Source organism: Lygodium microphyllum, chromosome 26, assembly GCF_053477565.2.
Source record: "Lygodium microphyllum isolate KBCC chromosome 26, Lygodium_microphyllum_v1.1.10, whole genome shotgun sequence".
In the NCBI taxonomy this organism is placed as follows: domain Eukaryota; kingdom Viridiplantae; phylum Streptophyta; class Polypodiopsida; order Schizaeales; family Lygodiaceae; genus Lygodium; species Lygodium microphyllum.
In genome coordinates, this window is record NC_141160.1 from 115,589,096 (window position 1) to 115,608,187 (window position 19,092).

General features: G+C 43.3%; 1 protein-coding gene across 7 annotated transcripts in view; it reads left to right on the plus strand.

The window, feature by feature from the left end:
• The window catches only part of LOC148013718 (GHMP kinase family protein), a 99,925-nt gene extending 81,236 nt beyond the window's left edge, over nucleotides 1-18,689 (plus strand). For all 7 annotated transcript variants that reach the window (XM_087667928.1, XM_087667933.1, XM_087667930.1 and 4 more), the window contains 5 exons: nucleotides 16,318-16,701; nucleotides 16,834-16,938; nucleotides 17,156-17,383; nucleotides 17,715-17,840; nucleotides 17,959-18,689. In XM_087667928.1, the coding sequence (XP_087524054.1) occupies nucleotides 16,318-16,701; nucleotides 16,834-16,938; nucleotides 17,156-17,383; nucleotides 17,715-17,840; nucleotides 17,959-18,228 (1,113 nt within the window). In that variant the 3' untranslated portion in view covers nucleotides 18,229-18,689. The remainder of the gene's footprint in view (nucleotides 1-16,317; nucleotides 16,702-16,833; nucleotides 16,939-17,155; nucleotides 17,384-17,714; nucleotides 17,841-17,958) is intronic.
• The last annotated feature ends 403 nt before the right edge of the window (nucleotides 18,690-19,092 follow it).

Below are 19,092 nucleotides of genomic sequence, written 5' to 3' on the forward strand. Positions count from 1 at the left end.
AATGAATGTGGGGGATGATTGACCGCTGAACTGCCAATGCAATCAGCGACAAAGCCTGTGCATCCCATGTATCCCATGCTTTTTGAGCTGCTGTTCTTTGGGGAAGTGGCTGAAGTGGAGCAGGCTGAGGTGCCCGTGGTGCACGTCCTCCTGGAGGAGGAGTAGCTGGAGCCACAACTCCAGGTCGAGCTTCTTCTCCACTAACATAATCCCAAAGATTTTTTACCACAAGTACATTCTTCATCATGAAGGACCAAAGTGAATAGTTATTTCCATCCAATCTGTCCTCCCTGGATATATAGGTGAAAACATCTCCTCCCTCATTTGCCATGATGTTCAATTACCAAAAAATACAAAAGAGCAATGTCAAAGTAGGACTACACTGGAAATCTGAAAATTTTCAGAAATTGCAAGAAATAACTTTCTGTAATTAGTGTACAGAGGTGCACTCTGTCAAAACTGTCTGCTATGCACGCAGTCCAACGTGCAATCAGTGTTCAGCAACACTGTACCAGCAAAATCCCAAAAATTTCTTGCCTCAAATGTGTTCAAAACAGTCTTTCTGTGGCTGTAGCTGTAGTTCATATGCTAATGTCCTCAAAAAACATAAAAGCCCCAAAATGTTTGATAAATTTGGCCAGAAATTCGCATTCAATGTGTCCCAGACATATTTCTGAATGCTGTGCCTGCTGCGTAGGAATCCCCTCTTCCATAAATTTATCTGGAATGAAAGGATAAATAATTTTTTTTAAAAAAATACCTGATGTATTGACAAGCTGTCATTGACCACTGGCGCGTGTCAGGACAGGGGGGTGGTCAGCGTGGTGCTGACGGGTGATAGGCGGCACAGCATGTGAGATGGAAGGATCGAGGTGCAGCTGAGAGTACAGTAGACAGTGTGAGAGTGAGAGAGACAGAGTGAAGCATGACACCCAAGAGAATAGACTAAAAGAGTGTAACCAGAAAGTACAAAGTACAACCCTTAAACCTTAGGGTTGTAGGGGCTGTTCACACCCGACACACACTAAGTGCCCATAAGTGTGTAACATAAGCACATAAGCACATACGACAATAAGACTATAACTCTAGGGGAAAAAACCTCTCCTACCGAGAGTAAAAAGTGCCCCAGTGTCCTACTGATCACCGATACTCCCATATGAGCGTAGGCGTAAGTGAGGCGTGAGTCAAATACCCAACAAACCCCCCTGGAGTGAAGAGTGATCAAGAGTACAAGGATCATCCGCCACCAAAGGATATCAAATTTAAAGCATCGCGAAATGCTTCAAATTTGTCACGAGGAAGAGCTTTGGTGAAGATGTCTGCCACATTACTAGTGGTAGGACAATAGACAAGGCTGATATCACTTGCATGTAGTCTCTCTCTGACAAAGTGATAATGGATCTCAATGTGTTTCGTGCAGGCATGAAACACTGGGTTCCGTGCCACTGCAATGGCACTCTGACTGTCAGTGAACAAAGGAGTAGGCTCCGTAACAGATACATCCAGATCAGCTAGCAAGCGTCTAAGCCATACGCATTCAATTGTGGTAGTGAAAGCTACCTTGTATTCAGCTTCACATGACGATGTGGCAACAGTGGATTGTTTCTTGCTAAGCCAAGAAATGCAAGAAGAGCCAAGAAAGAAACAATTGCCACTAGTGGAGTGATGTGTATCATAATCACCAGCCCAATCAGAATCACTGTAAGCATGTAACTGCAGTGGTCCCCTCTTGGTATAAAGCAACCCAAGAGATCGAGTACCCTGCAAGTAACGAAAAACACGCTTGACAGCTTGCCAATGTGACATACGTGGCTGATGCATATACCTGCTCAAAGCTGAAACTGCAAACTGTATGTCCGGTCTAGTGTTGCATAGATAGATAAGACATCCAACTGCAAGAGCATATGTATGTATATCAAACAAATCATTGTCATCATGTAATGACAGTTTCAGTCCATGTTCCATGGGGGTACAAACTGGCCTGCAATCCTATAAGCCAAACTTCTCAAGAAGCTGCCCAATATACCTTGACTGTGATAGCCCAATACCTCGAGCATCATGTATGAACTGGATGCCCAAGTAGTAATGCAAAACTCCCAAGTCCGACATGTCAAAAGTTTGCTGCAAATTTTGTTTGAATGCTGAAATCTGATCAGCATGTGTTCCAGTGAGCAAAAGGTCATCAACATAAAGACATATAATCAGCATAGATCCCCCTTCTTTACATACGTAAAGGGTAGACTCAGATGAGCTGTTTAGAAACCCTTGACCAAGCAAGAAAGCATCTATTTTTGCATACCAAGCTCTAGGAGCTTGTTTCAAACCATATAGTGCCTTTTTGAGCTTGCATACCAAATGTTCTGAGCCTTCAAGTGCAAAACCAATGGGCTGCTGTACATAAACTTCCTCTTGAAGTTCCCCATGTAAAAATGCAGTCTTGATATCTAGCTGATGCATTGTCCAACCATAATGTGCAGCCAAAGCAATCATAGACCTGATGGTCGTCATACGGAAAGTTGGAGCAAATGTCTCCTCATAGTCAATGCCCTTTTTCTGTGCATGGCCTTTAGCTACAAGCCGTGCCTTGTATTTATCAATGGATCCATCTGCTTTCCTTTTCAGTTTGTAGACCCATTTCGTTTCAATGGCTTTCTTCCCAAATGGCAAGGACACCAAATCCCAAGTTTGATTCTTAGTAATAGAATCTAATTCAGCTTGCATTGCTGTCATCCAACGCACACTGTGTTGTGCATCCTCAAAACATTCAAGCTCTTCATTATCAAAAGTACTTGCTGCCATAACAAACTCTATGGTATGTGCTGAATCATGCAAATGAGTTTGCCTTCTAGTACGACCAGCCATGGGTGCATCCAAAGGACTATCTTGCATAGTCTGCAAATACCATCTAGGTAACTGTCTAGCTTCCTGACTGTGTGCAAGCTCTTGCTGAATTTCAGTTTCAGCATTATGCTGAATATTCCGATCAGCCAATGGCTGAATTTCTGCACTTTCCATAGGAGCAGCTGGCTGAACATTAGGTTTATTTTCTGAAGCTCCAGCTGAATCACCAAAAGTAATGGGCAGCAGCCCTTCAAAAACATCACGGGCAGCCTGATATGTGTCCAAATCAGCCAAGGATAATTCTGATTTTTCATCAAAAACAACATCCCTGCTGACAAAAACCTTATTTGTAACGGGATCATAGAGTCTGTAGCCTTTGCTCTCATTGCTATATCCCATAAAAATGCACTTAACAGCCTTGTTGTCCAACTTTTTTCTAAGTACCTGTGGAATATGGGCATAGGCAAGACACCCAAAGGTACGGAAGTGACCAACAGAAGGTTTACGGCTGTTCCAAGCCTCAAAAGGTGTGATGGTCTTCAAGGCTTTGGTAGGGCATCTGTTCAAAATATGGCAAGCACACATGACTGCTTCCATCCAAAAACTATGAGGCAAGCTCTTTGCCTTCAGCATACATCTGGCCATCCCCATGAGTGACCGATTCTTCCTCTCTGCTACCCATTCTGCTGTGGAGTATAGGCAATAGTGTACTGATGGACTATGCCTTTCTGCTTCAAAAAAGAATTCAACATAGAGGACATGTATTCCCCCCGTCGGTCCGAACGGAGAGTCTTAATTTTGCATCCAGATTGATTTTCAATAAGTGCATTGAAAGCCAAAAATGCATCATACATTTTTGACTTCTTTTTCAAACAGTAGACCCAGTAAAAACGTCTAAAGTCATCAATGAATGTCACAAAATAATAACAACCGCCCAATGACATGGTTTGCATAGGCCCACAAACATCTGAATGCACCACCTACAATCTGGTTGTTGCTCTGAAAGCAACATCACGGGGAAATGAGAAACGATTCATTTTCCCTAAAATGCATCCCTCGCATAAGTGCTCAGGAGGTCTCTCCAAGAGAGGTAAGCCATCCAGCATCTGAGTACGCTGCAAAGGCATCAAGCTGCCAAAGTTTACATGCTCCAAACGAGCATGCCATAACTCCGTCTGTATCATAGCAGGAGTAAGAGTGGATGTCAAGTATGCCGTCTGATCTACTGAAAGAGCATCCAACTCATATAAACCATGATACAAAGATCCTGTCAAGACCAAAGTCATGCGTTCTTTATCTCTAACCATGCAACGGTCATCATCAAATGTGACCTGCAAACCACAACGTGCCAAAGAAGAAATAGAAAGCAAATTCTTCTTGATTCGAGGCACAAACAAAGCATCCTGCAGGCGGAGAATAGAGCCATCAATGGCTGTGAGCTGAATCTCCCCAATACCACGAACAGGGTATGATGCATTATTGGCACATTGTATAGATTTCCCAACGGGAGGTGCACTAACTGAAACAAACAGATCTCTGCGAGATGTAATATGTCTAGAAGCACCACTGTCAAAGAACCAAGTGTCAGCATCCTCTGTAGAGCTAAGTGCTCTATCGGCCCAAGAGATGTCATAACTGCAAGTATAAAAACAATAGTCCCTGTCCACAACAAAGGACGCGGACTCACTAGCAGTGGAAGGAGTAGTAGAAACATATATTTCTGACTTCTCTTTGGCAATGCGCTTCCTGCACTTAGTGATATAGTGGCATGGCTTCTTACAATAATGACATTTTCCCTTTTTAGCTTGCGTCCCCCCTTGTGTTTGATTCTGCGATGTGCCTGAAGTGCCAGAACTCTGTGGAGCATTTTTCACCTTGCTGTTTTTGCCTTTCTGTCTTGCCACAAAAGCCTGCTCAGAGACTATAGCATCAACACCACTATTTTTCCTTGTTTGCTCCTCCTCTAGAAGCAAACTAACCAGCTGAATAAAAGTGAGTGGGTGCTCGGCAATCCTCATGGTGAGGTTCAATGCAGTATGAAAAGACAAGTACGAAGGAGGTAAGGAATTCAAGGTGGTGGATATCAACTGTGCATCCGAAAAGTACTTATCTACATTCATGAGCTGCTCCCTCAAGTCCTGAATCTTATTCAAGTGATCCTGCATAGAATCACCCTCATTCATCTTCAAAGTCTCTAACTCTTTCTTCAAGAAAGAGATCCAAGTCTCATTCTTTCCTGCAAACATATGCTCCAAAGTCAACCATGCATCTCGTGAAGAAGATGCTGAACGAATGTGAGGGATGATGGACCGCTGAACTGCCAGAGCAATCAGCGACAAGGCCTGTGCATCACGTGTATCCCAAGCTTTTTGAGCTGCAGTTCTTGGAGGAAGTGGCTGAGGTGGAGCGGGCTGAGGTTCCCGTTGTCCACGTGCTCCTTGAGGAGGAGTAACGGGAGCTACAACTCCCGGTCGAGTTTTCTCTCCACTGACATAATCCCATAAATTCTTGGCCACTAATACATTCTTCATCATGAATGACCATAGCGAGTAATTGTTTCCGTCCAATCTGTCTTTCTTGGATACATACGTAAATACATCACCTCCCTGATTTGCCATGATGATAAATTTCTAAAGACAAATGAGCAATGTCAAAGCAGTAAGGACTGGAAATCTGCAAATTTCCAGAAATTGCAGCAAGCACACTTCTGCAATTAATGTGCAAGGGCGTACTTTGTCAAAAACTGTCTTTTAATGCATGCTTCCCAGGGTGCAAACAGTGCTCAGCAACATTGTAATATCAAAATCCCCAAAATTTCTGCCAAAATTTCTGTCAAAACAGTCTTTCTGTGACTGTAACAGCAATTCATATGCAACTGTCCTCAAAATACATTAAAGCCCCAAAATTTCTGATGAACAAGTCTAGAAATTTGCATCAAATTTAGCCCACACTCGTATCCTGTTTGCGGTGCCTGCTGCGTATGAATCTCCTCTGCCAGAAATTGATTCTGGAATAAAGGGATAAAATTTTTGTTAAAAAAAAAAAACACCCGACGTGGTCAGGGCGGACACCGGTCAAACGACGGTTGCTGACGTGGATTGCAGGCGGACGTCGAATGTCAGGTCGCTGGTCAGACGGGGCAGTCGGGCAGGCTGTTTGGAGCGGACAAACATGACGGCGCAGCAGTTGTGAGGCGTCGCCCTGGTCTGGTGGCGACTGCGCCTGCAGTTGGCGTGCCACAGGCAGGCGGCGCTGGGGACAGGTGGCGCTGGAGACAAGCGGCGTACCACATGCAGACGAGCTGGAGGCAGGCGACGCCCAGGCCAGCTGGCGACTGCACAGGCAGTTTAGGGCGAAACTAACGGGGGCTGGCGAGCAGGACCAGGCGGTGCTGGCAGGCAGATGAGTTGCAGGTCGAGCTGCTGAACTGGTCGACTGGGTGGAGCTCGCGGGGGACTGCAGACAGCAGACAGAAGACTGCTCTGATACCAAATGTGAGATGGAAGGATCGAGGTGCAGCTGAGAGTACAGTAGACAGCGTGAGAGTGAGAGAGACAGAGTGAAGCACGACACCCAAGAGAATAGACTAAAGGAGTGTAACCAGAAAGTACAAAGTACAACCCTTAAACCTTAGGGTTGTAGGGGGTGTTCACACTCGACACACACTAAGTGCCCATAAGTGTGTAACATAAGCACATAAGCACATACGACAATAAGACTATAAGTCTGGGGGAAAAAACCTCTCCTACCGAGAGTAAAAAGTGCCCCAATGTCCTATTGATCACTGACACTCCCATATGAGCGTAGGCGTGAGGCGTGAGTCAAATACCCAACACAGCAGTAGACGTGGCACAGGGGCGGACAGGAGGCGTTTGACGCCCAAGGTTGACGTGGTAGGAGCCGGAGTCACTGACGATGCTTGAACAGAGGAGTCACAGGCAGGTGGCGCAGCACAGGGGGCGGGCATTGGTCCAGGCGGGCGCTGGTCTTAGGACAAGAAGCTGCAGGGGCGAGGAGCTCCTTGCGGATTGGCAAGCTGCAGTCCGGTGGCGCAGGGCAGTGGAGCTGTCGGAGAGTAGCAGCATTGGTGCTGGCGAGCAGCGAAAGGGCAAGAGCTGTTGGAGACTAAACAGAGCCAAGGCAGAGTTGGACTGAGCAAGAAGCTCCTGGAGGCTGAGCGGAGCTAGGCAGTACCTGAGCTGAGCAGAGCAAAGCCAATGCTCTGATAGCAAATGTGAGAGAGGAGAGCAGGATCGAAGCTCAGTACAGAAAACAGTAGACAGTGTGAGAGTGAAGCACGACACCCAATGCTAATGGACTGAAAGAGTGTAAACTGAAAGTATAAGGTACAACCCTTCAACCTTAGGGTTGTAGGGGGGTGTTCACACCCGAACACGGTAAGTGCCCATAAGCGTGTGTCATAAGCACATATGAAATAATACCATAAGTCTGGGGGAAAAAACCTCTCCTATCAAGAGTAAAAAGTGCCCCAGTGTCCTACCGATCACTGACACTCCGATGTGAGCGTAGGCGTAAGTGAGACATGAGTGAAATACCCAACAAACGCAGCAATGAGAAGCTAGATTTGATGCAAACAACAGTGAGGAGAGAGAAAAACTAAAAACGTAGGCAGCAGGTGAGAGAAAGACTAAAAACGCAGGCAGGACAGCTTGCAGGAGAGAGAAAGACTAAAAACGCAGGTAGGACAGCCTGCAAGAAGCAAACTCAGGGCTGTGATGACGTGGCAGGCTGTACGGCAGCAGGTCTGCGCAGGAACAGCAGTCGCCTGGCTGGAATCAGCTCCAAACTTCGTGAAGAGGGCTGGAAATCAGGTGCCAACCGATGGAGACAGCAATGGACAGCTTCGGCTGAGATGTTCTCCGCGAACGGGGTGTGGGCAGCAAGCTGAAACACCTAAAATCTGCAAAAACGAGATTAAGGAAAGAGTGGAGGATTGGCTGCCAATTTATAGAAAATTAGGGTTCTAGATCCTGATTCCTCTCCCACTTAACTCTCTCGATCTGCTCCCCGTTTTAGGGTATTGGCTAAAATAAGCCTAAAATAAGCATGTTTTGGGGCTGTTTAAGTAGTTAAAAGCAATTCTTAGCACAATAATTTGGACCCATGTCAGTCAAAAAATTGACGCGACCCTAGGCTTGAATCGTGACCGAGGAGTTATTTCCTATGTGGATACTCCCAGTTATAGGGGCTCCAGAAATAAAAATGTCCACTCTAGGAGGCATGTGATGGGTGGCTCCACTATCCACAAGCTAAACAAGTACCGACGTGCTTGGTTGTGGCAAGTGGGTCTATGCAGGTACCTCATTAAGAGGCAACTCGCAGATGTGAACGAGACTCGCTTTTGATGTCTCTAAGGAGATGACGTATGTCTCTACAAACCAATCAGATAAGCCCTCTAGAGTTTAGTAGTTCGCCGACTGAGATGACGGATTGGTGCCAGTTTGGCCTCTCAACTACCAGTGCTGAGGGTTGCCACCACCTTGCTTCCCTTGTTGGGGGTTACATGACCGGGGTGCGGGATTTGATTGTTGGATTTGGGTTGTGTGCCTCTTGCCTTAGATTGATACTTGTCGTTGTTGAGATATCGAGCTCCACTCGTGATATGCCAGGGTGACCGTTGTGCATTTATGTCACCGACTTGTTAGCTGTAGATGCGGTTGGTACACCGCTCATGAATAATAGCTAGATGACAGCTATCCTTATCTACTCTAGTTCGTGGCTCAGTTAGTATGCCACCTTAGTTAGTTGAGTTTGGTTTGAGACCCATATATAGGGTTCTTCTATTTCTATGTACTTGAGTTCTTTTTGGCTTACACAACTAAGAAGAGGAAAACTGTTTTCAGCCTCCACCTTTGTGTGTATTCCCCCATTGTGCAAGCAAGAAAGCTACAAGTGAGACTCCTTCCTTCTCTTCCACAATCTTGACATGGTATCAGAGCCTTGTTCGTGGTAAGGAGCTCAAGAAAGTAAACCAAGTTCGCGGTGTTCTGGTAAGAGAACCAGTGTTGCTTTCATTTTTCTATTTTGGGAGTAAGTCTCTGCAGGTAGCACAACTGGAAAGTACAAGAGTGCATTGTCTCAGGTTGAGACGCCCTTCGCGGTGACCTTGTTTTTTTGATTTGAGGCCATTTCGGGGCTTGTTTTGGAGGCGGAAGTTTTCTGCACGCACTCAAGAAAAGGCCCGATTTTATGCTATGCGACCACTGTTCTACTGGTCGGTGAAAAGTTACTGTAGAAATTGCATCGTATACCTATGCGCAGACATTGGGAGTTACAGAATCATCCTTGTTGCCTGTTGATGCAAAATCGTCACTAGGAAGTGACTGTGTGGTCAAATACCACTTTCGTCAGTTTTGCAGATTAGCCCTTGTGAGGCTGAAGCTGTGTTCTTTGCAGTGAGAGAATTTTTTGCAGTGTTCTGTAATGGCGTCTGATTCTCTTTCACAGATTGTCACTGAAAAGCTTGACAAGAACAACTTCCAAGCATTGAAGTTTAGAATGACGAATTTCCTTATGGGAAAAGGATATTGGGAATTCGTTGTAGGAAATGAAGAAGAACCAGTTCTTCCTGATGTTCCCAATCAACAGCAAATGCAGGCATTTAAAGCATGGCATGAGAGAGCCAGGAAAGTTATGTACTGGCTGTCTATCAGCATTTTAGACTATGATTGTGCATATTCAAGATGCAAGTACGCCAAAGGAGACATGGGATACTTTGTCAAAAATGTATAGCACAAATACGTAAGCCAGGAAAATGCAGGTCAAGCAAGAGTTGCACAATGTGCAAAGAGAAAGTATGAGCATCAATGACTACCATATGAAGGTGAAGAAGATTGCAGATGCACTTGCTTCCATTGGGTCGCCAGTGGAAGATGATTTAGTTTCTGTGACCTTGAATGGTCTAGGAAAGGATTGTGCACAGTTTCGAACATCCATTTCCGTCCGTGAAAGATTTCCTGATTTTGAGGAGTTGATTGCTCTTCTAATTTCTGAGGAGCAGAGAAATGGTGGTGCATCTTCTTTAGGAGGAACTTCAAAAGAAGCTGTCTTCTACTCAAATGCTGGAAGAGGTAGAGACAGAGGTAAAGGAGGCCGATCTGGAGGCCGTGGTAGAAATCAGAATATGCAGCAAACTCAAGAAAACCAGTCCTATGGAGGAGGACGTGGTAACTCTAGAGGCAGGGGGAGCCAAAGAGGTCGTGGTGGATGGCAAAGAGGCCAAAATGCAAATAGCAATGTTGAATGCTACTACTGTGGTAAAATGGGTCATATGGCTAAAGACTGCTATAAAAAGCAGAATGACATCATGAATGAAAAATTGCAACAAGGGAATTATGCATATTCTAGTAGACAGGGTGATGACAGAAATGAGCATTTGTTTATGGTGCAACACATGACCAATTCTGTGACAAGTGCAGAAGAAAGAAACGATGTGTGGTATGTTGACTCAGGTGCATCAAACCACATGACAGGTCATGCAGAATGGATGCACGATGCAATAAAAATGGAAAACCCAGGATTTGTGGAGATTAGTGATGATACTGCACATCCTATTGTGCAGATTGGAAATATTCCTTTGTCTATGCAGGATGGGAAAAAGAAATACTTGCCAGATGTATTTCATGTCCCAAATATCACCGAGAACCTCGTTTCTGTTGGTCAAATGGTTGAGCAGGGCTTGCAGGTCAGATTTAATTCTCATGGATGCTTTGTTGAGGATATGAAAAATAAAGGTCGCTTGATAGCAAAAGAAAATAAGAAGGGTAGAATGTTTACGTTGGATGCAGACATGCCTGAATTGAGTGCAGCAATGTTTGCACATGGGACCGGTGTAGTTGCAGATATTGATATCTGGCATAAACGCATTGGTCATGTTAATGTACAGCGACTTAAATCAATGCAAGCCCAAAATATTGTTGCAGGATTGCCTAAATTCAAGGTTGCAGAAATGCATAAGGTATGTGAAGTCTGTCAATTTGGAAAACATGCAAGGAAACCATTTCCTAGACATGTTCAAGAGAGTAAGAAGCCATTGGAATTAATCCACTCTGATGTGTGGACTACTAAAGCTGCATCTCTTGGAGGCTGTCATTATTTTGTCACTTTTATTGATGACTATAGCAGAAAAGTTTGGGTGTATTTTATGAAAAAGAAAAGTGAAGTTTTTGGGCATTTTAAAACTCTTAAAGCTATGGTTGAAAAAGAAACAGGCCTGCAAATAAAATGCCTAAGGTCAGATAGAGGGGGAGAGTACCTCTCAAATGAGTTTGCAAGGTTCCTGCAGGAGCATGGTATAAAGCAGCAATATTCATGCAGTCATACTCCACAACAAAATGGAATTGCAGAAAGGAAAAACAGGCATATTGGAGAGGTATCTCGTGCCATGCTCAATGAAAAAGACTTGTCAGTTTTTACTGGGCTGAAGCAGTTGCTACAGCAGTCTACATAATGAACAGGACTGCCACTGCAGCAATACATGGGATGACTCCAGAGGAGAGGTATACTGGTAGAAAACCAGATATTTCTCATTTGAAAATTTTTGGTTGCATTGCCTATGTTCATGTGCCAGATGAGTTGAGATCCAAGTTGGATCCAAAAGTTGAGAAGTGCATCTTTATCGGTTATTCTTTGCAGCAAAAAGGGTATAGATGCTATAACCCTTCTACTCGTAAGTTTACAGTGAGCAGAGATGTTTTTGATGAGATGAGTAGCTGGTATAAACCAGTAAATGTGATTGATAATGTAGATGCACAAAATGGTAATGCTGCACAGAATTCACAGCAGCAATCACAAGATATTAGTGGATATGGAGTGTCCTCTAGTAGTGGTTCACATTCTTCGCCATGGACAGGCAGATTGAGATCAGGAGAATATTCTCAAAGCAATGCAGATAGTGGTATGCAGGTATCACGAAAAGGAAAAGAGAAGGTAGATCAGCCCATGTTTGATGTGAATGCAGGTCACTCTTATGTGGATGGTGAATCCAGTGGCTCAGAACAGAGCATTGATGATGAGTTGGGTATTTCTTCTATTGTTACACCTGGAGTAAGGAAGTCCAGGGATGTTTTGAGAGCACCTGGGAGTGAACCTACTTTTGTGCAGGTCTACCAGAGCTAGGTATCTTGTGGATAGGCTGAAATATGATGGATTTACAGCCATTCACTATGCATATATGGTCAAAGTGATACAGGAACCAGAACCGATTTCTTTTGAGCAAGCCATGGAAAAAGAAAAATTGGAGAAAGCCATGGATGAAGAAATGGATGCCTTGGAAGCAAATGCTACATGGGAATTGGTATCTTTGCCTAAAGGTAAGAATGCAATTGGTTGTAAGTGGGTTTATGAGGTGAAACACAATGCAGATGGTTCTGTGAACAGATACAAGGCAAGATTAGTAGTCAAGGGGTATGCACAAACATATGGCATTGATTATGAAGAAACATTTAGTCCGGTTGCAAGGATGGCAACCGTAAAAGCAGTCATTGCTATGGCTGCATTAAAGGAATGGTCTTTACATCAGATGGATGTAAAGAATGCCTTCTTGCATGGTGATTTGCAAGAAGAGGTATATATGGAGTAGCCACCAGGTTATGTGCATGCTGTTCATCTTGAGTTTGTTTGCAGGTTGAAGAAAGCCTTGTATGGCTTGAAGCAAGCACCTAGAGCATAGTCTGACTAGATAGGACAGTATCTTGTCACTATTGGCTTTCAGATTTCCAAGGCAGATTTCTCACTTTATGTGAGAAAAACAGAGAAAGGTATTATGCTACTTGTCATTTATGTTGATGATTTGATTATGATAGGTGATAGTGATGAAGATATCTTTCATGTGAAAATGCTATTGAAGCAGAAGTTTGAGATGAAGGATTCGGGAGAGCTGCGTTATTTCTTGGGCATTGAGGTGATTAGATCACCAAGTGGGATACGGCTTTTGCAGAGGAAGTATGGATTGGACATGTTGTCCAAATATGGAATGACAGGCTGTAAGCCTATTTCAATTCCTTTGGAGCAGAATGCGAAGTTGAGCGCAGATGCATGTGAGCTTCTCGAAGACCCTACTATGTACAAACGCATAGTAGGAAGTTTGATTTATATGACTATTACCAGGCCAGATTTGAGCTATGCTGTTGGATTGGTAAGTCAGTTTATGCAGGCTCCAAGGAAACCGTATTTAGATGCGGCTAGACGCATACTTAGGTATGTGAAGTCCACATTGCAGTATGGACTATTTTATGAAACTGGGGTTCAGATACAGTTGCATGGATACATTGATACTGATTGGGCTGGTAGTATTTCTGATAGACGATCTACCAGTGGATATGTGTTCTCTTTTGGGAGTGCTGCAGTCACTTGGAGTAGCAAGAAACAGCCTACAGTTGCCTTGTCGAGTACAGAGGCTGAGTACAGGGGTGTAGCAATGGCTGCATGTGAGGTAGCTTGGTTGCATAAGCTACTTTATGATATGCATCAGCCTACAGATGGGCCAGTTGTCATTTATTGTGACAACATGAGTAGTATACACTTGGCAAATAACCCAGTCTATCATGCTAGAACAAAGCACATTGAGGTGCATTATCACTATGTGCGGGAGAGGGTTTTACTAGGTCTTATTGATCTAGTTTATGTCAGCACAGAGGATCAGGTAGCTGACATATTTACGAAGGCATTGGACGCAGAGAAGCTATGCAAGTTCAGAGACCTGCTTGGTGTGCAGGAATTGGGATTGAGCTCGAGGGGGAGTGTTGAGATATCGAGCTCCACTCGTGATATGCCAGGGTAACCGTTGTGCATTTATGTCATCGACTTGTTAGCTGTAGATGCGGTTGGTACACTGCCCATGAATAATAGCTAGATGACAGCTATCCTTATCTACTCTAGTTCGTGGCTCAGTTAGTATGTCACCTTAGTTGAGTTTGGTTTGAGACCCATATATAGGGTTCTTCTATTTCTATGTACTTGAGTTCTTTTTGGCTTACACAACTAAGAAGAGGAAAACTGTTTTCAGCCTCCACCTTTGTGTGTATTCCCCCATTGTGCAAGCAAGAAAGCTACAAGTGAGACTCCTTCCTTCTCTCCCACAATCTTGACAGTCGTCATAATGGCTAGCCTTGTTGAAAATACCTGTTCTTTTTAGGTACATTTTGCCATCCCGATTTAAGTGTTGAGTGATTGTTTCCTTGGGATTCACTAGCTCTATTTTGATTTTGATTGTGATTTGAGTTTTTTGTGCCCTTGCCCTGTTGCCCCCAGTGAGAAGATGCAATAAGAGTCCCCTCTATTGAGGATGTGTTATGAAATTGATCGAACAACCGTGCGTAACGCAACAACTGACACTCAAACTCATAAAATGTGGGCATCTAAGGCTGCGAAATCACCTGTTGTACAAAATGGAAATATTTTCTTGGTAGCTTGTAAAGGAACAAGGTAACCTGATCGTTAGAGGACTAAGGAGCCCTGGTGGTTGAGAACTTAGCGAGGAGATGCTAATACTCAATCAACTTGACTTTCAAGTCATCCTTATTTGTGATTTTGAACCTTTGGAGCTCATGATCCAAATTGATGCGATGGATCCTATCCCGAGCCGCATAACGGTAAGTTAAGTATGTCCAATGCTTGGATGCTAAGTTGAAATGTTGAAGTTGAGAGTGAAACTCAAGCAATAAGCCCTGCATAAGCTCAACAATAGCGGAGGCATTATGAGTCCTCCATGAGTAGACGACCTCATATGGAAAAGGACAAGATCAGGTTGGGGTTCCCACCCTTGCACTAAATCCCATAGGTTCTAAGAGTCTAAGACATGCCTTATCAAATTTGACCAAGTCGTGTAGTTTGACCTATTAAAAGGAGTCTTGTCATTAAATGCATGCTTGGTGGATGAGGAACTAGAACCATGAGGATAGGGAGAAATAGGCTATTTATGTCCAATGAGTGCCGATAGCTATGGAGGAACCAAAATGGACACAGGTCCATATGATGCCGTAGGTGTAGGTGGAGGCACTAGGACACAATAGCCTTGTCCAAATATCAGCTAGGGCACTACAAAATAATTGGATGGTCCACTAGGTAATGCCATGGAGGCAAACTATGGTATGAAATGATCCACACTCCAGTATGGTTGGGATGCACTCCTAGAGGGGTAGCCCGAAAGTGTGTGTGTGGGAGGTCGAGTTTCCGTCTCACAGGTACACCACCTGAAAACGGGTATGTAGATGTTCTAAAGGCTGTGCCTAAATGTGCAAAACCCCCCGGTGTGGTGTATGGTGGTGGATAATGTGGTGCACTCAATGGAAGCAGAAAGGAAGGTGCAGTGGAAGATGGAGGGATGGGTGAGATCCCAAATGGATTTGTGATAGATGTTGTTGTGGGAAACATTGTAGGTTCCTTTTGTCCATTAAATGCACCAGATGAAGATGCACCTATTCCATATTGACCATGAGAAATAAAATTATTTGAAGTAAAAGGAAGGGTGAATACTTATAAGTTCTTCTTTTAGCTTCTTACCTAGTTTTGAGTTCATGAAGAAATGCATGTCTTCCTCATTACTCACAAATCAAATCTTGTTTTGAAGAGTCCCTTCTTGATGAGGATCTCCCGATTCAACAGAAAATGTAGAATCAGATTGCATAGAATCTGAAATAGTAAGGTTTGTACTTGGCATTGGAGAAAAGAAGTACTAGGGAAGTGGTGTGTAATCTGAGCCAGGTTCCACTTGCGGATGGCTGGTCTGTAGTGGAGATTTCAAAGATCCTACAAGATCATTAGTTTTGTGCACCGAATCTAAAGGAGAAAACTCAGGCTTACCTTCAACCTCCTGTTGAGCCCTATAATGTTGGAGTTATCAAATCAGAAATAACTTTCCCATCAGGAGGTGGGCTATCTGACTTCAGCGTGTTGAGAAGCCACTCAGGAAAAGTCTGTTCCTGTCGAATCTCTTGTTGCTTCTGTCGAAGGGCTTCTTGGACCATTGGTTGGACTTGTGCTTCCTCTCTTGTTTCCCCCAAATGTTTGGGATTAAAAATAGAAGAGTCAAAAGATTCTTCATCCACAACTTTGTCTGAATCCTTGTGGTTTTGTGCAAATCCAATTTCCCTACTTTCAATATGATTTTCCGAGTGGTAACATATAACTTGCAACTTTTCAAAATAGAATTGTAGCCAACAAAGATGCCCTTGATTGCTTTGTCATCTAGTTTCGTCCTTTCTTCTTTTTCACTTTCCTGTCATTTGGCTATTGATCTACATATTTGTCGGATTGTGCATGTCTGTTTTGTATTCCATAATACAAATCAGTAATAGAATCATACTTTTACCTGTATCACAGATTGTTCCTTACAGTGCAACAGTTTGTTTGAGTGAATTTTGATAGTCTTTGATACTTATTTTGTGTATTGTCAAAACTTTGTGCTTTTTTGGATTCTTTGCTCAAATATGTCATAGTCTGTATTGTAACTTGCAGATTGAAGCTAAGGGACTACCACTGGCCAGCTCAACTCTGGCTTCTCTACCCTGTTTTTCACCAATCACTTTCAACCTTGTTGATTCTACTGCTACTGACTCAATTCTTCCCGAAGTAGCAAAGACTGGCCTTGGATCTTCTGCTGCTATGACAACAGCAATTGTGGCATCTGTTCTTCAGTACTTAGGAGCCATCCAACTTCCTCAGAGCAGCACAGAATCTGAGCAGCCGCAAATGCAGGCACTGGATGTTGTGCATTCCCTCTCTCAAGCTGCCCATAGCATGGCACAAGGAAAGATTGGTAGTGGTTTTGATGTTAGTGCTGCTGTGTATGGGAGCCAACAATATGTTCGATTCTCTCCATCCATCTTATCTTCTGTACAGGTGCTTTAGATTATCACAGTTTTGAAAATTTTATGTAATCATGGTGACAAATCTACGATTTATATATGAATGAATTCATGGTGCATATGCTTATTTTTAGCTAGAGATGTTAGATTTCTCGTGTTTTCACAGGAAGGTATCAAGTACATGCCACTGACCGAGATAGTAACAAACTTGCTAAATGAGAATTGGGATGCAGAAAGGCAGGAGTATGCCCTTCCTCCTTTGCTGACATTGGTGAGTTGAAGGATATGCTCTCTGATGGAATTCATCCTGTTTAGCAAACTCCTTGAAATCAATAAGAATAGCCAGTATAATCTGGATATTCGGTAAATTTTATTTTTAGAGGACTGTCAGTGAATGGTCTTTATAAATACAAGAATTAAACATGGTGCTCATTATTAGAACACTGGAGCACTTACTGTGTTTCTTATGATAGATTTTGGTCTCATAGGTTCTAGGGGAACCTGGATATGGTGGTTCTCATACACCATCAATGGTAGGGAAAATCCAGAAATGGCGCAAGCAGCAACCAGATAAGGCTAAACTGCTGTGGTCAGAACTTGGTCAAGCCAACATGGATGTGAAAGAGGGGCTTCTGCGGCTGAAAAATTTGGCAAAATGCCATGAAAATGAATACCAATTCACCTTAAAGTCCTGTGAAAATGCTGCAGCTCAACAGGTTTGTTGCTCTTAGCAGAAAGAATCAGTTCTGTGGACACTTTCTTTTGTATTTAACGGACATTTGTCATGTACAATGCCTAATTTTCAAGAGAGAGCAGAGGCTCCAAAAAATAGGGTTAGGTTCAAGTTACCTGCCAAAGGTTCAACTGGATTTTCAAGCTTGTGATCCAAAGGTGTTCTCAGAAACTTAAAACACACATCGAGGAATATGATTTAAGATTCAAGGTTTTAATAGCCAGTCTGTCTGCATGAAATTATGTTTATGGTTGGATAGGCATGCTTACATGTCCTAAATCTCCCAAACCTGCTATGTGATGGGTGCTTTGCAGTGGGTAGAAAAGGCAGGAAACAGCGATATTGCTCAATCAGTTGCGAAAGCATTACTCGCTACAAGACAGGCATTCCAAAACGTGCGTTCATTGCTGAGGCAAATGGGTGATGCAGCTGGAGTGCCAGTAAGATTCACTTAATCCACATCTTAGCATTGTTAGGAGGGGTATGGAGCTTAGTACTGCACGTCACTGGACTCCTAGACTTAATGATATTGATGCTAATATATTCCTGCTGTTACAGGTTGAGCCACCGCCACAAACAACTTTGCTCGATGCCACAATGAACATGGAAGGGGTATTACTGGCAGGAGTCCCGGGTGCTGGGGGATATGATGCAGTTTTCGCTATCACCATTGGTGAATCTACGCGAGAGCGAGTGGAGAAAGCATGGAGTGCACAAGGTGTGCTTGCATTGTGCGTCTCTGAGGATCCTAGAGGGGTCCAAGTAGAAAATGGGGATCCTAGACAGGAAACTGTTGCCAGAATGTCTGCTTTGAAGATTGAGAGCTGAGATTTCAACCGTGGTCCTAAGCACCTTGTATTCTTCAATCGATCATGCCTCAGGGTACAGGTTCCAGAGCTGTTTTTGGCCTGCCTTATGTGGTCTTTTCAAATTTCCTGAAGTGCATGATGCATGGAAGGGTATTTGTAATTGATTTGTTGATTTCAGAAATCTTATTGGTTGAATATTTCAAGAATCCAAGATACAGCAATTTGCATTTGTTATCTTCAATACTTTTCAAATAGGTCATTCTCTCTCTCTCTCTCTCTCTCTATATATATATATATATATATATATATATATATATATAATGCTGAATCAAGTACCTCCAAAATCTACTTTATGAGCAGGATAAATGCCAAAATTTTGGCTAAAACTGAGGTTGCAGCATGGCTTTGCAACCTCGTAACCTTTTAGTGACGTGTGTGCACACGTGCACAAATGCATTCATTTATAGGGTATATTGCCTACATTCATGCATGGTTGTATATGCAGTAGTCTATTAATTATGGAGTTATGTGCATGCATGCATACGTATAATATATATACATATCTTACATCCATGAATACATATATGAAAATAACTAGCACATTTATCAAGTCTCACAAACACTCTTGTTACTAGTAGGTGTATATGACCATGCAAACATAGCTTGTGGAGTGAATTGATACATATATGAAAATAACTAGCACATTTATAAAGTCTCACAAACACTTTTGTTACTTGTAGGTGTGTATGACCACACAAATGTAGCTTGTGGAGTGACAATTGTAACGTAACGAGCAAATTCCAAAGGGGCTCGATATATTGACAGAAGAGTTGGGTCGTACCTGGCCTCCCCCTGTCCCCCCTCCCCCCCCCCAAAAAAAGAA